The 13,080-nt window shown below is 41.5% G+C and overlaps 1 protein-coding gene across 1 annotated transcript; it reads left to right on the top strand.

The window, feature by feature from the left end:
* The first annotated feature begins 3,119 nt into the window (after window positions 1-3,119).
* KLF6 (KLF transcription factor 6) lies at window positions 3,120-12,420 on the top strand. The gene is made up of 4 exons (XM_066585355.1): window positions 3,120-3,526; window positions 6,215-6,791; window positions 7,676-7,799; window positions 8,778-12,420. Exons 1-4 carry the CDS (start codon window positions 3,425-3,427, stop codon window positions 8,827-8,829), a joined length of 855 nt encoding a protein of 284 aa, XP_066441452.1. The 5' UTR covers window positions 3,120-3,424; the 3' UTR covers window positions 8,830-12,420.
* Window positions 12,421-13,080: the final 660 nt, after the last annotated feature.

The following is a 13,080-nucleotide window of genomic DNA, read 5'->3' as shown; positions in this document are numbered from 1 at the left end:
TCAAAAAGTGCTTCCCATTTTCTTCAATAGGAAACGTCGCGTCACACTCGCCCGCACTTTGCACGCTGTGTAATGTTTTTTCAGGCCCCACTGAAAACAACGGGCGAGCCGTTGCCAAAGATAGAAGATGCTGCGATTTTTTCCTGTACCGTGATGCTGGAAAAAAATCGCTCATGTATGTGACCTATTCAAAAGAATGGGGTTCATATTCGTGCGAGATTTGTGCGAGAAAATTGCGGCAAAATCGCACTTTTGTTCCTGCGGTTTTTGAGCATCAGCGATGCTTTGGTTTTTTTTAGAATATTCTGGCATTGCTGCCGCCCGCGTTAAAATCACACGAGAAAATCACACATTTTTTTAACGCGAAAGTCAATAGAACTTTCTATTGTTAAAATCGCAAGTTTGTTGCGATGCGATAAAAAGGAGGCTCCAAGGGAAACATGGGAGATTTTTAAAAAACGCAAAACGCAGAAAGATAGAGCATGCCGCGATTTTTTTTTCTCACTCTGCATCGCATGAGTGAAAACATTACAGGTGGGGAGGAAGCCATTAAAAATCATTGGTTTCATAATCTGCTTTTTTACTGACTCTTGCAACAGCGAAAAATGCGCAATTTTCTCGCCTGTGTGGAACCAGGAGAGTGAGCGGAGCGGCGGTCGCATGCGCACGGTGCCACTCCACTAATCTTCATCGGAACTGTCGGGCACTTGCACTGAACTCTTGCTATTTCCGTCTGATCCATTGAAACGAATGGAGCGGCGCCGTGCGACTGCGGTCCACGTCACTGCGATTGGGAGCAGCGAACCCACTGTGTTATGAAGACAGGCCCCCGTGGGGGTGTCATCGCTGAGGCAGTCTGGTAAAAAAAAAAAAACTTTTAGGTGCTGCATCCATTATTCTGGTCATAATAGAAATAGCAGCGCGAATGCGAATGGGGCCTGACGTGATTTTATTGCTTAGCATTGTAACTCCCAGCCAGGACTCCATCTTTAGGAATGTATATTCAGGGTTGTATATTTAGGACTGTATATTTAGGGCTGTATATTCAGGACTGTATATTTAGGGCTGTATATTCAGGACTGTATATTTAGGACTGTATATTCAGGACTGTATATTCAGGACTGTATATTTAGGGCTGTATATTCAGGACTGTATATTTAGGACTGTATATTCAGGACTGTATATTCAGGACTGTATATTTAGGGGTGTATATTCAGGACTCCATCTTTGGGGCTGTATATTCAAGGCTGTATATTCAGGGCTGTATATTCGGGGTTGTATTTTCAGGGCTGTATATTCAGGGTTGTATATTTAGGACTGTATATTCAGGGTTGTATACTCAGGACTCCATCTTTAGTACTGTATATACTCCATCTTTGGGGCTGTGTATTTAGTACTGTATATACTCCATCTCTAGGACTGTATATTTAGTACTGTATATACTCCATCATTAGGACTGTATATTTAGTACTGTATATACTCCATCATTAGGACTGTATATTTAGTACTGTATATACTCCATCATTAGGACTGTATATACTCCATCATTAGGACTGTATATTTAGTACTGTATATACTCCATCATTAGGACTGTATATGTAGTACTGTATATACTCCATCATTAGGACTGTATATACTCCATCTCTAGGACTGTATATGTAGTACTGTATATACTCCATCATTAGGACTGTATATACTCCATCTCTAGGACTGTATATGTAATACTGTATATACTCCATCTCTAGGACTGTATATGTAGTACTGTATATACTCCATCATTAGGACTGTATATGTAGTACTGTATATACTCCATCTTTGGGGCTGTGTATTTAGTACTGTATATACTCCATCATTAGGACTGTATATGTAGTACTGTATATACTCCATCTTTGGGGCTGTGTATTTAGTACTGTATATACTCCATCTCTAGGACTGTATATGTAGTACTGTATATACTCCATCATTAGGACTGTATATGTAGTACTGTATATACTCCATCATTAGGACTGTATATGTAGTACTGTATATACTCCATCTCTAGGACTGTATATTTAGTACTGTATATACTCCATCATTAGGACTGTATATGTAGTACTGTATATACTCCATCATTAGGACTGTATATACTCCATCATTAGCACTGTATATGTAGTACTGTATATACTCCATCTCTAGGACTGTATATGTAGTACTGTATATACTCCATCATTAGGACTGTATGTATGACATGGTGCTCTGACACACGCAGCTGAGAAGGGAAATTCTTTCCCAAGCAACACATAACAGGTTGTGGAGACACCATGAAGCACAATGTGAGGAGACGACGAGGAGGATTCTCTGCTGGGGGAAGGGACGCCCGGCACGTACACAGGCCGAACAACTGAAAGGGGAACTCGGGTTTGTCAGTCAGAGCGGCTGGCAGCTTCAGCCATCAGCTTCAGTACATTTCCAGAGAGCTGAGGGGGAGGGAGAGCTCCGCCCCCTGCTGGAATGAATGATACTAAATGAAGTAAACAAGATAGACGCCATTTTGTGAGGGGGGGGGGGTGCGCGTGAGGTAGCTCACGTGAGGTATTTTACACGGCCATGGTCACTAAAAATCCCATCTACACGTCGTGGCGTCCATTATCCCGCCTGACGGGAATATACCACAGCGCGCTCAACACGACACCTCCTATATATGTGTGTGCTCTGTATTATCACGATATACATTATATTAGAACCAGCTCCGTCACGACCATTACAGCGCCGGAGCTTCGCATCTCACAAGCGCTCTCAGCGGCCACTGACCGCACTGTAACTGTCTTCCCAGCCGTCCCTGACTTATATACCTGTCTAAAAATAGCTAGTCCCTCCCCTCCCAGATTAGGAGGGGGCTTGAAATTTCGAATCTGACCAATCACGGCGCTTTTGACGAAGCGATTTCGTCACGCCAGAGGAGACGCTAAAGCGTCGAGCTCGCTGATTGGTAGCAGCTGACATCATAGGAACGCTGAAGGCAGCTAGACGCTTTTGATTGGCTGCTGTACTGAGCCGGCGTAATGGGATCACGTGGGGGGGAGGAGGAGGAGGGGGGAGGCTGGCTGGCTTGGAAGGTTTGAATAGGGAAGTTTTGCAGGGGTTTACATTTGCAGTCACTTCAGTGTTTGCAAATATTGTCAGCACCGCTGAGCAAGTCTGCAGCTCCAGGAGGAGTTCTAGGCTTTTTTTTTTAATTGCTATGCAATGACATTTGCATGAAAACCTGGAGGACTTCTGATTGCACTCTGCTGCTGCTGGGATCTGTATTGTCACATAGATATATTTTTTGTTTTTTCTTGCAACGCGCTGGATTAAAACCTTTGATCAATCATTGCAAGATTTATGGTAGCAGGTTCTGATTTCTCAAGACGAGTCTTTTAGAATTCCATTTTCCTCCTAGATCATGGATGTTCTACCGATGTGCAGCATTTTCCAGGAGCTTCAGATCGTGCACGACACCGGCTACTTCTCCGCCTTACCTTCTCTGGAGGAATATTGGCAACAGGTAAATGGGATTCTTTAAATGGTTAACAACATTTTTTGCAAGTTGCAATAGATCCAGCACCCCCCCCCCCCCCCCCTTTATTTTGGAAGAGCGTGGCGGCGTGCAGTGCCAGTGATTTGCAGTGACAGCTCAGTGCAGCTTCAATCAAGCCCAGCTTGGGTTTCACTAGTAACTGTAATGCCATTTGGCAAAACTTTGCCAGTGCAAATGGTCCAAATGACACAGCTGGGGCTCGTAGCAGGAGTTATTTCTGTCATTTCGGCTTAGGAAGACTTCTTCTTCTGCGTTGATGAAAAGGCGATAGATGCTCCGAATATCCTTCCTTTTTTTTTTGGATTGCATGTAGGAGGAGTGAGAGAGCGTTTTCTTGATTGTCACGGGGGTAAAGAAAAAAAATTGTGCAATGTTTAGCGGTTGCTATGTGACCCTGTCTTGTATAACTTGTAGCAGCCTTGCAGGATATTTCATACAAACCTGATCCGTGTCTTACGCATATTGTAGGGTAGTATTTGCAGGAACACTTCATGATGCTAGATAGCAATCGCCCCAGAATTTCTGCTGGTACTGGTATCATACACATAGTACCGTTGGAAGGGTTCGGTATTGGTTGACTTGTGCACCCCCGATGAGTTGCCTTGTAGATATCGGTATTGCTGGTATTGGTTGACTTGTGCACCCCCGATGAGTTGCCTTGTAGATCTTCAGATTCCCTAAGGGATCGGTATTGCTGGTATTGGTTGACTTGTGCACCCCCGATGAGTTGTCTTGTAGATCTTTAGATTTCCTAAGGGATCAGTATTGGTTGACTTGCACCCCCAATGAGTTGCCTTGTAGATCTTTAGATTCCCTAAGGGATCGGTATTGCTGGTATTGGTTGACTTGCACCCCCGATGGGTTGACTTGTAGAGCTGTAGCTCTTTAGATATCAGTGATACTGAACCCATGGGATATCTAAAAAGCTACAGCTCTACAAGTCAACCCATTGGGGGTGCAGCAAGTCAACAGATATCAGTGATACTGAACCCATAGGGTATCTGTTGACTTGCTGCACCCCCAATGGGTTGACTTGTAGAGCTGTAGCTCTTTAGATATCCTATGGGTTCAGTATGACTGATATCTATTGGCTTGCTGCACCCCCAATGGGTTGACTTGTAGAGCGTTTTGTGTGTATTCCTGGTGTAGATTTTTTTTTTTTGATACCCTACATCTAATATTCTAAGGGCTTGTTATCTGGGCATGGGTTGACTTGCTGTCTCTCATTTTGTCTATATTTGTATTTCCCAAGTAGTCCTTTTATGGAAGGCTCATCCATGGTCACCCATTGTCTTGCACTGTCCTCGCCCCCCCTACTGACCAAATCCTGATTGTTTACTTCAGTAAATGAATCGAGAGATCAGATGTCAGTTTAGGGAGCTGCACACTAAAGTGTTACAACCTTCACATTCCTGGTTAATCGTATGCATCCCCTCCTCCTCCTTCTATGCCATCAAAGAGGCAGATCTTCTGTATGTGTGCGAGATTGAAATTGATCTCAGTAGCTTCCTTGGGGCATTTTAGATGTGGGCACGGAGCCAGTTCTCCTTCCCAGAAGCCTGCAGAGACATTTAAACTATCACCGAGCCCATCTCTTGGTCTCCTGACCTTATTTGCATAATGGCAAACGTGAAGCAGCTAGATTATTAAAGTTTAACAACATCACAATCAATGATGTCCCCCCTCCTCTTCTTTTTTTACTCTTCGTCCCTCTTCCACCACCAGTGCCAATCAATAAAATGCATTTTCTCATCCGAACAGCCAAGCAATTGTCTAATTATAGGAAAATGTAAGCATTGATTTCTAGAGTTTGCCTTTTCCGTGCCGAGAAGATCATAAGAGGAAATGGAAGAGGGTGGTAGAAAAAAAAACAAAAATGTGCGTAAGGCTCCCTCCTGGGGCAGGCAGCTCGCGGGGGAAATATGTGCGGTATTTTGATGGTCTGCAGGCCCTAGGACGATCTCGGCACCCATATTTTTTTGCAAAAGCAAATGGCTGACATGTTATAGGGGACGAGCGTGACTTTTTCAGATGCAAGACTGGTTTATGTTGGCTGTGGAAAGTAGAAATCTAATATGGTTCCTTTTTGATTAAAAATAGAATGCACGGAGTAATTTGCATTTACCAGCAAAGTCCGTCTCTTGGATTCTGGTCAACGTTACAAAAGGAAGTCTTTTTTTTTTTTTGTCTTTCCCCTTCCAACATAACGTGAAAGGAATGTAGATGACTCATCCGGTTATACTGTTGGCTAGCAGATTAAATTCTTGTCCGTTGTAGCTCTCCCAAAGTGTCTGAAGGAGAAATGGCCTCTGTGTGCTTAAGAAGAAGAAGAAAAAAAATTGCGTATACAGGGAATGCTTCGGTTCCTTAATTTTGTGCAGCTCTGCAATTTCCATGTATGGCTGTTCTGCAAATTTTTCATTTTGCAAGATCACTATCTAAAAGGAAGTAGGGCTGTCATGCAAGACGTCAAGTAGTAAGCTCATGTGGTGTTCTACTAGATGGGGGGAGGGGGGCTTTCACGGCAAAGATGAGACCGGCAACGTTGTTGTATGTTCTAGATGACTGCATGCCAAGTCTGCAAACGGTGACGGTACTACGTGATTGCCAACTGTAAAAGGTTTAACTTGTTTCTTCTCCTAATTTACTTTCTAGACCTGCTTGGAACTCGAGCGTTACCTGCAGAGCGAGCCTTGCTATGTGTCGGCCTCTGAATTTAAATTCGACGGGGAAGATGAGCTTTGGACCAAATTTATTCTGGCTTGTGAGAAAAAGGAGGATCCTGACCCCAAAATTATCTGTATCAAAACGGAGGACATCTCTGACAGTCAAAATCTAGAGACCAATAGTTTGAACTCTGATGTTAGCAGTGAATTATCGGACAGCTCGGAAGAGCTTTCGCCAACTTCCAAATTTACCTCAGACCCCATTAGCAACTTGGTCATCAAATCCGAACCTTTTAGTTCATCGGTCACTTCTACTCCACCATCGTCACCAGAACAGGGTAAGGAGTCTCCCCATCATTTGTGGAATACTATGACCGGGGAGCTCCATTCACCTGGAAAAATGCGACCTGGTTCGTTTATAAAGACACTTGATCAAGGTAGCCCAACCAGCGGTGGAGAAACCTCACCGGATGGCAGGAAACGTGTCCACAAGTGTCACTTCAATGGCTGCAAGAAAGTTTACACCAAGAGCTCGCATCTTAAAGCACATCAGCGCACTCATACAGGTCAGTGCTTGTTTCCTTGTTGGAAAGGGACGTGACGGGAGGGAATCCCGAGCTGTAATGTTGTTGCACAACCACAGGGTGTAAACCCAAAGTCCGTCTGTGATGTCATGGTGAATCCTCTTCAAGGAAAATGCACTTCCTCATTCTTTCCTGTAGGGAGGTTGGATCTATGACTACAAAGGATACCCAGGAAAGGGAGTCCGAGAACTTGTATCCACCATGAATTTCCTCTTTTCCTTTTAACGTGGAAATACAATAATGAATGTTAAAGAGGAAACCAACATTGTTTTTCCTAAATTGTAATACATGGTTGAGCTGGTCAACTTCTGGCAAATATCAAGTATCAATCACAAGGGTATATGTAGACTTAATGTAGAATATATTTAAAGTATAGCCTTATATAGCCTAATTCTTTTTTTTTTTTTTCAGTTTTTCGTAAAAACTTGTAGACTGATCTTAAATTGTACCCCCATTTATGTTGGCCTGTGTTTCATTCGTTTTTTTAAATTTTTTTTATTTAAGCGTAGTTATATTTTATCAGTTTTTGGATCCTCTCTACTAAATGCCCTTCCCCCATCCCGCAATGTTTTTATGCATACATCACTCATTATAATACACATTCATTTAATTCACTTGTTGGCATCTAATGCGGATTACTCAATAGGAGTTTTCATTCTCTTGGAGTCTTGTCAAGTTTTCTTCTTGATTGAGTTGGTGAAGACAACAATGGGTCTTGTTTATTGCATAGCTAAAAACCTAGTTAATGAGATGAAACATTTGCATAAAACTCAAGGCTTGAGTTGTTGCACCTCTCTTGTAATTCGAACTTGCAACTAAAAAAAGTGTGTTTGTCCCATTTTAACCCTATTGCTTTATTTCTCCAGGAGAGAAGCCTTACAGATGTTCCTGGGAAGGTTGTGCGTGGCGTTTTGCAAGAAGTGATGAACTGACCAGACACTTCCGAAAACACACTGGTGCCAAACCATTTAAGTGCACAAATTGTGACAAGTAAGGCTCTTCTACTTCTAACTATTCTATCACTATATATGTCAAAGAAAGTTCTATGTAGAACGGTAGATCTTTTAAAGGCTGAGCGCTTTAATGGCCCATTTAGACGGGACGAATGTCGGGCAAACGATGCCCGCCGCTCGTCCCCGCACATACTAGCTCTTGTGCTGCTGCCCACACATACTAGCTCTTGTGCTGCTGCCAGTATCACTGGCTCACAGCAGGGCGGCAGGAGGAGACTTTACTCCTCATGCTTCCCTGTCCCTCTCCATTGACCCAACATAGCGGCTGTTCAGTACTGAACGATGATCATTTATGTAGCATAAACAATGGACGATGAGTTGATCGCTTAGTGTAAATAGCAGCCGTTCAGTACTGAACAGTTGCTATGTTAAGTCAATGGAGAGGGGCGGAGGAGCCCGAAGAGAGAAATCTCCTGCAGCCTCCCCAGACACCTCCTGACTGCTCTGCCAGCGATATTGGCTCCCGTGCTGGAGCACGGGAGCGAGGACCCACAGGGGCAAGTGTTGGGCATCATTTGCCCGACATTCGTCCCCTCTAAATGGGCCTTTAAGCATTGATATCTCTCAACTGTGTTCAGTATCATTCGCTTTAACCTAAAACTGCTATCACGGGAGCGAGGACACACAGGGACGAATGTTGGGCATAATTTGCCCGACATTCGTCCCGTCTAAATGGGCCTTTAAGCATTGATATCTCTCAACTGTGTTCAGTATCATTCGCTTTAACCTACAACTGCTATCAAGTGCATTAAAATCCACATATCTTTGTTCTCAACGTAGTTGAAGTTGACATCTGGTAGACCGCCACTTGTGTTGGGATTGATGTCTTATTTTTTTAATTGAGAGAACCCATTGAACATCACTGGTAGTTTATGGTTGATTTTAGAGTCTTAAGACCTCTTCGAGGAACTGTAGTACTACGTTGACTCTAACACAAATTGTTCTTCACCTCCAGATGTTTCTCCAGGTCAGATCACTTGGCTCTGCACATGAAGCGACACATATGAATGAATGAGGAAGTCACGTGCTGATTAAAAGCGACTTCAAGGTTGAATTGCCTTGTGCGAGGGATGCAAGTTCCAGCCAAAGCATGCCAATTTGCACCCTAACCAGTTGCCTTCAAGACCTCACTTCTTCAAGGGGCTTTGCAGGGCTTATCAATCGTGTAAGATGCGGCATAGCAACCATACAGTGCTACTTCTGGAGCTGACTGGGCCCGTGCACTATTGGTGCTTAATCTTCTGAGTGGCTTGATGAAGCCATCGCCGTGAGCATGTGCACTGAGAATGATAATGTTTGGGTGACTGAATGGTGAAAAGGAGCCAATGTCTGAATGTTGAAGACCTCGTTTTTTGTTTTTGGTTTTGTTTTTTTGTTTTTTCTTTCGTCTGGTTGAGTTCAGTTGTAAGGGATTAGAAATAAAAGAAAAAAATAAAAATAAAACGGTTTGAATGTTTTTGTATGCTATTGCATACTCTTGTTATATGGGACAACCATCAATCATTCTACTTGGAGGGGGTCAACTTCTAAAAAAAAAAAAGTTATGGAAAAAAAAAAAAATGAAGTCCTGACCCCCCCAAAAGGAGATGATCCCTTTCCTGTGTGAGAGGAGCTTTTGTTGTCTGGTGCAGCTATTAAACGTGCAATGTGTCAAGTAGCTTGTTGATACCGGCTACAACGATTGTTTGTAACCCATTGTATAAGCTGTGTATTTACAAATATAACACAACTATAACTTCATTATAATAGAAAGGTATTTGCATGGTTCCGGGGAAATGTGTACGCTTCTCCATAATTTAATCAGGACTGCAGTTATGATTCCAGTTGAGAGCAGCTAAAAAATACAATTGGTCTGTTGTTACATTACTTCTGTATAGAATAAAAATGGTAAAAAAAAAAGATTAAAAGAAAAAAAAAAAGTGGAAGAAACCACTAATAGCTTAAAACTGATTTTTCTCATGCAGCTAATTTTTTCTATTATTTATGCCTTGAGGACTAATTTCCGGTTTTTCTAGCTGTTGACGCACTGTTGTCCTTAAAAATGGTGCCTTATGCAAGTGGCCTTCTCCAGTGATGGATGGGGGTCAGATACAGGGGTTTAAGTGATGTAAGCTTACTTAAGGCTCTGTTGTCACCCAGGGGTGTACTTTTTGTTATTTTTGTTTTTTCTCTTCCCTCTTTTTTTTTTTTTCTATGGTTTTATGTCCCAAAATGATGCAAGACTGCTTTGTCATCTATAGCATCCAGTCAGGTATTTTCAGTCACCAGACTGGTAATAACTGATTTGAATGGTTCCATATTGCGCTATTTTATTACATCCACCTTCTAGTCAGGAGCTCAAAGTGGATATGCAAGTCAGTACCTGCGGCGGATGGTTACTTGATGTCCTTTTCCTTAAATCTTGTTTCTTGACTGCTTTTTAACTCCACTCAATTACAACACAGCCGTGACTAGTTAGTTTAGCTACAGTGCCTAATCTGGAGTAGTCTGGGACACCCCCACCATGTCTCATTGGTTCAGGCTGCAGAGAAGGGGGTGTGTTTCAGACTACAGATGATCCACTGTAGCTGAACTATAGTCCTAGCTCTCTCTTAATAGAGCTGAGGAAAAATAAATGGTCTGTAATCCTCCCTGTCTTGCATACCAACTTTTTGCTCCTGACCCAAGTGTTGCTCTAATCCCCCTTATAGTCATAAAGGAACACGCATCAAGGCGGTTGAACACAACAGCCTAAGACTTATTATTGCTGTTTGGCTCTTGTATGCATACGTGTCCCTTCTTTTCAGCACTATGTTGATCGTTCATGTTCTAGTTTTTTGTTATCTGGTTTTCCTGAACATACTGATCTGTTCAACGCTATCTCTTACATCTGCTCTACATGAAACTTGCACAAATGTATCTGTATCCGTACATGCACTTAATATGTAAACCGCTCATATACTTGTCAAAAGGTACAAAATGTGTTTTGTTTGGAAGGATAACTTTATTTTTTATTTTTATTTTTTATATATATTTTTGGTTTCTCCCCTCCTTTTTTTCCTGTATCCTACTCAAAGCCCACATCCACCAAAGCAAATGTAAAACTGGCCACGTTTTTTTTTTTCTGGTCTCCGCTACACAATGCGATAAATGTGCACTCTACAGCCGAAAAACTTTACTAGGCCTATAGCTTTTTAGGCAGACTTATTTTTTTAATTTTTTTTTTTTTTTGGAATTTTTTTTTAATTTTTGTTTGGGTGCAAGCCTATGTAGTCTTAGGTCACTGAGTGTTAAGAGCTGTATTAAGAGTTTGAATATATATATTTTTGTAATATGTTATTTAATGTCTAAACAGAAAAAAAAAAATCCTGTAGATTAAAACTTTAAAGTTGATATCCTGAGCGTTGTAGGTCTTAGCTATCATATTTTTTTGTTATTTTTCTCATTGTAGAAATCTAAAAGGTTAAAAAAAAGCCCTGCATTTTTATTTGCAGTGAAATAAACTTGTCTGCCAAAGATGAGGCAGGATAAAGAAACTTGTTTATCCTGCGTTATCTTGCAACCCAAAAAGTTTCATTTGTGTTACTACCAACTGGGGCATGTTGTTGTCTTTTTGGAAGATACACTCATTAAAGATGGCATATTCTAAAGTCATTGCCGGTTTCAAATATCCCACTTTACGATCTTGGAAGTTGGTCTTCCACATTTTAATTCTTTAGACCCTCTGTTCCATAATTGAGAGTAATTGATCATTTATGGGATTCATGATAAGGCCATCCAGTGCCTACTCATCTTATTCACCATAGATGGGGAATTGAGGATGATTTATTGATAATGCCATTAAATAGTTGTTTACACATATATAGAGTGACCTCCAGAATCTTGGAAACTCCCCTTAAAGAGGAGATGGTGGGACAGCCAATGCAAAGTCTGCTCAATGACCTTTTTGTTTTCTTTCCTTCACCTGGACAAGCTCTTCTTGGGTTTGGCTGTTAATCAAGTTCGACATTGCCCATTGAAAGTGAGGTTTCGACTGCCTACTTGATACATTGAGTTTGGTAAGAGCCAAGCCTGAAAAGAGCCTCCCCAGGTAAAAATAGATCAGTAAGGAAAGAAAACAACCTGGATAGTCAGCAGGTCTCTGGATGTTGGTCTACAGAGTCAGCCCTACCGATTCTATCCAGTGACGGGTTCTCTTTACTAAGAAACCTGGAAAAATATAGGCAAATTTGATTTTTGCACTTCCGCTCAATCTTCTGCCTGACTCTTCAGAAGCTGGAAATGAATTCACTTTTCGGACTCCAAAGTATCCACCATTGGTCTATATGACGGCCTTTTTTATTGGCATGTGGGGGATCAACTTAAGTTTTTGGAGTTTTTTTGCTCTGGAGAAGCTTCCATTCTTGTTGGAGAACCTACCAGAGGTGTTTCTGTCTAGCGATTTGGCCAGGGGGGTTTCCATACTTCTGGAGAGTACTATAAAAAGATATCAGCCGACTCAATCGAGATCGTGTGGTAGTCCATTAAAAACATGCAGTTGAAATTATTACGAAATTGAAAACGTAAAGAGGGCATTTAACTTGTTCCTCATTTTGGTTATGCAAGGAAAAAAACAAAAATTGCAAAATTTACCAAACTCCCTACTCTGCAAAACTATATTCTTGTATGTAGTAATACTTGTGATTTACTCGTAGCCATGTTCATCCAAGTCAGTGTGGCTCATTTAGCACATTGGCTCCATTAGAGAGTTGAGCGCACTTTTTTTTATAAATTTTTTTTTTTTTTTCCATGTAAGGGCAAATGAAATCTAATCTACTATGCCATCTTTAATGTGTGACTTGCTGTTTATGGCAGTGTTTATACCTTTTTAAAGGTACATTTACTAAAAAAAAGTGTCTTAAACATATTGGCTTAATAACTAACAGTTTGCTTTTAAACTTACTGTGTAAGTAAATTGTCAATTTTCGGTTTGGTTTTGGCATAAAACCAGTTAAGACTGCTCCTCTGCTTCTTTTTTTTTTTTTTTTATCTGTTTCACATGGTTGTGTGGACAAGGCAAGAACATTTAAGTCGCTTGCATAAGCCAGACTAGTAGCATTTCTGAACACGTTTTTTTTTGAAGTGCTAGAAGTTTAGCCATAATAATCACAAGGAGATAAACCAAAGTGCTTAACGTGCACCGGCTTGTCCTACTTGTGAAATGCCATCAGCGTTCTCTTGAATAGGGTGGATCTCCCGTCGTTGAATGCCTATAATTTACTTCAGAAGAAAATACACTC

The sequence above is a fragment of the Eleutherodactylus coqui genome, chromosome 12 (assembly GCF_035609145.1).
Source record: "Eleutherodactylus coqui strain aEleCoq1 chromosome 12, aEleCoq1.hap1, whole genome shotgun sequence".
Classification (NCBI taxonomy): Eukaryota; Metazoa; Chordata; class Amphibia; order Anura; family Eleutherodactylidae; genus Eleutherodactylus; species Eleutherodactylus coqui.
Note: the sequence above shows the minus strand (reverse complement) of the source record. Positions and strands in the feature narration are given on the sequence as shown.

What these genes read in the sequence shown, in the direction of transcription:
- KLF6 (XM_066585355.1), top strand. Translation starts at nt 3,425, where the DNA reads ATGGATGTTCTACCGATGTGCAGCATTTTCCAGGAGCTTCAGATCGTG. An exon ending in TGGAGGAATATTGGCAACAG is followed by an intron (nt 3,527 to 6,214) that starts GTAAATGGGATT and finishes TTTACTTTCTAG; the next exon opens with ACCTGCTTGGAACTCGAGCG. An exon ending in AAGTGCACAAATTGTGACAA is followed by an intron (nt 7,800 to 8,777) that starts GTAAGGCTCTTC and finishes CTTCACCTCCAG; the next exon opens with ATGTTTCTCCAGGTCAGATC.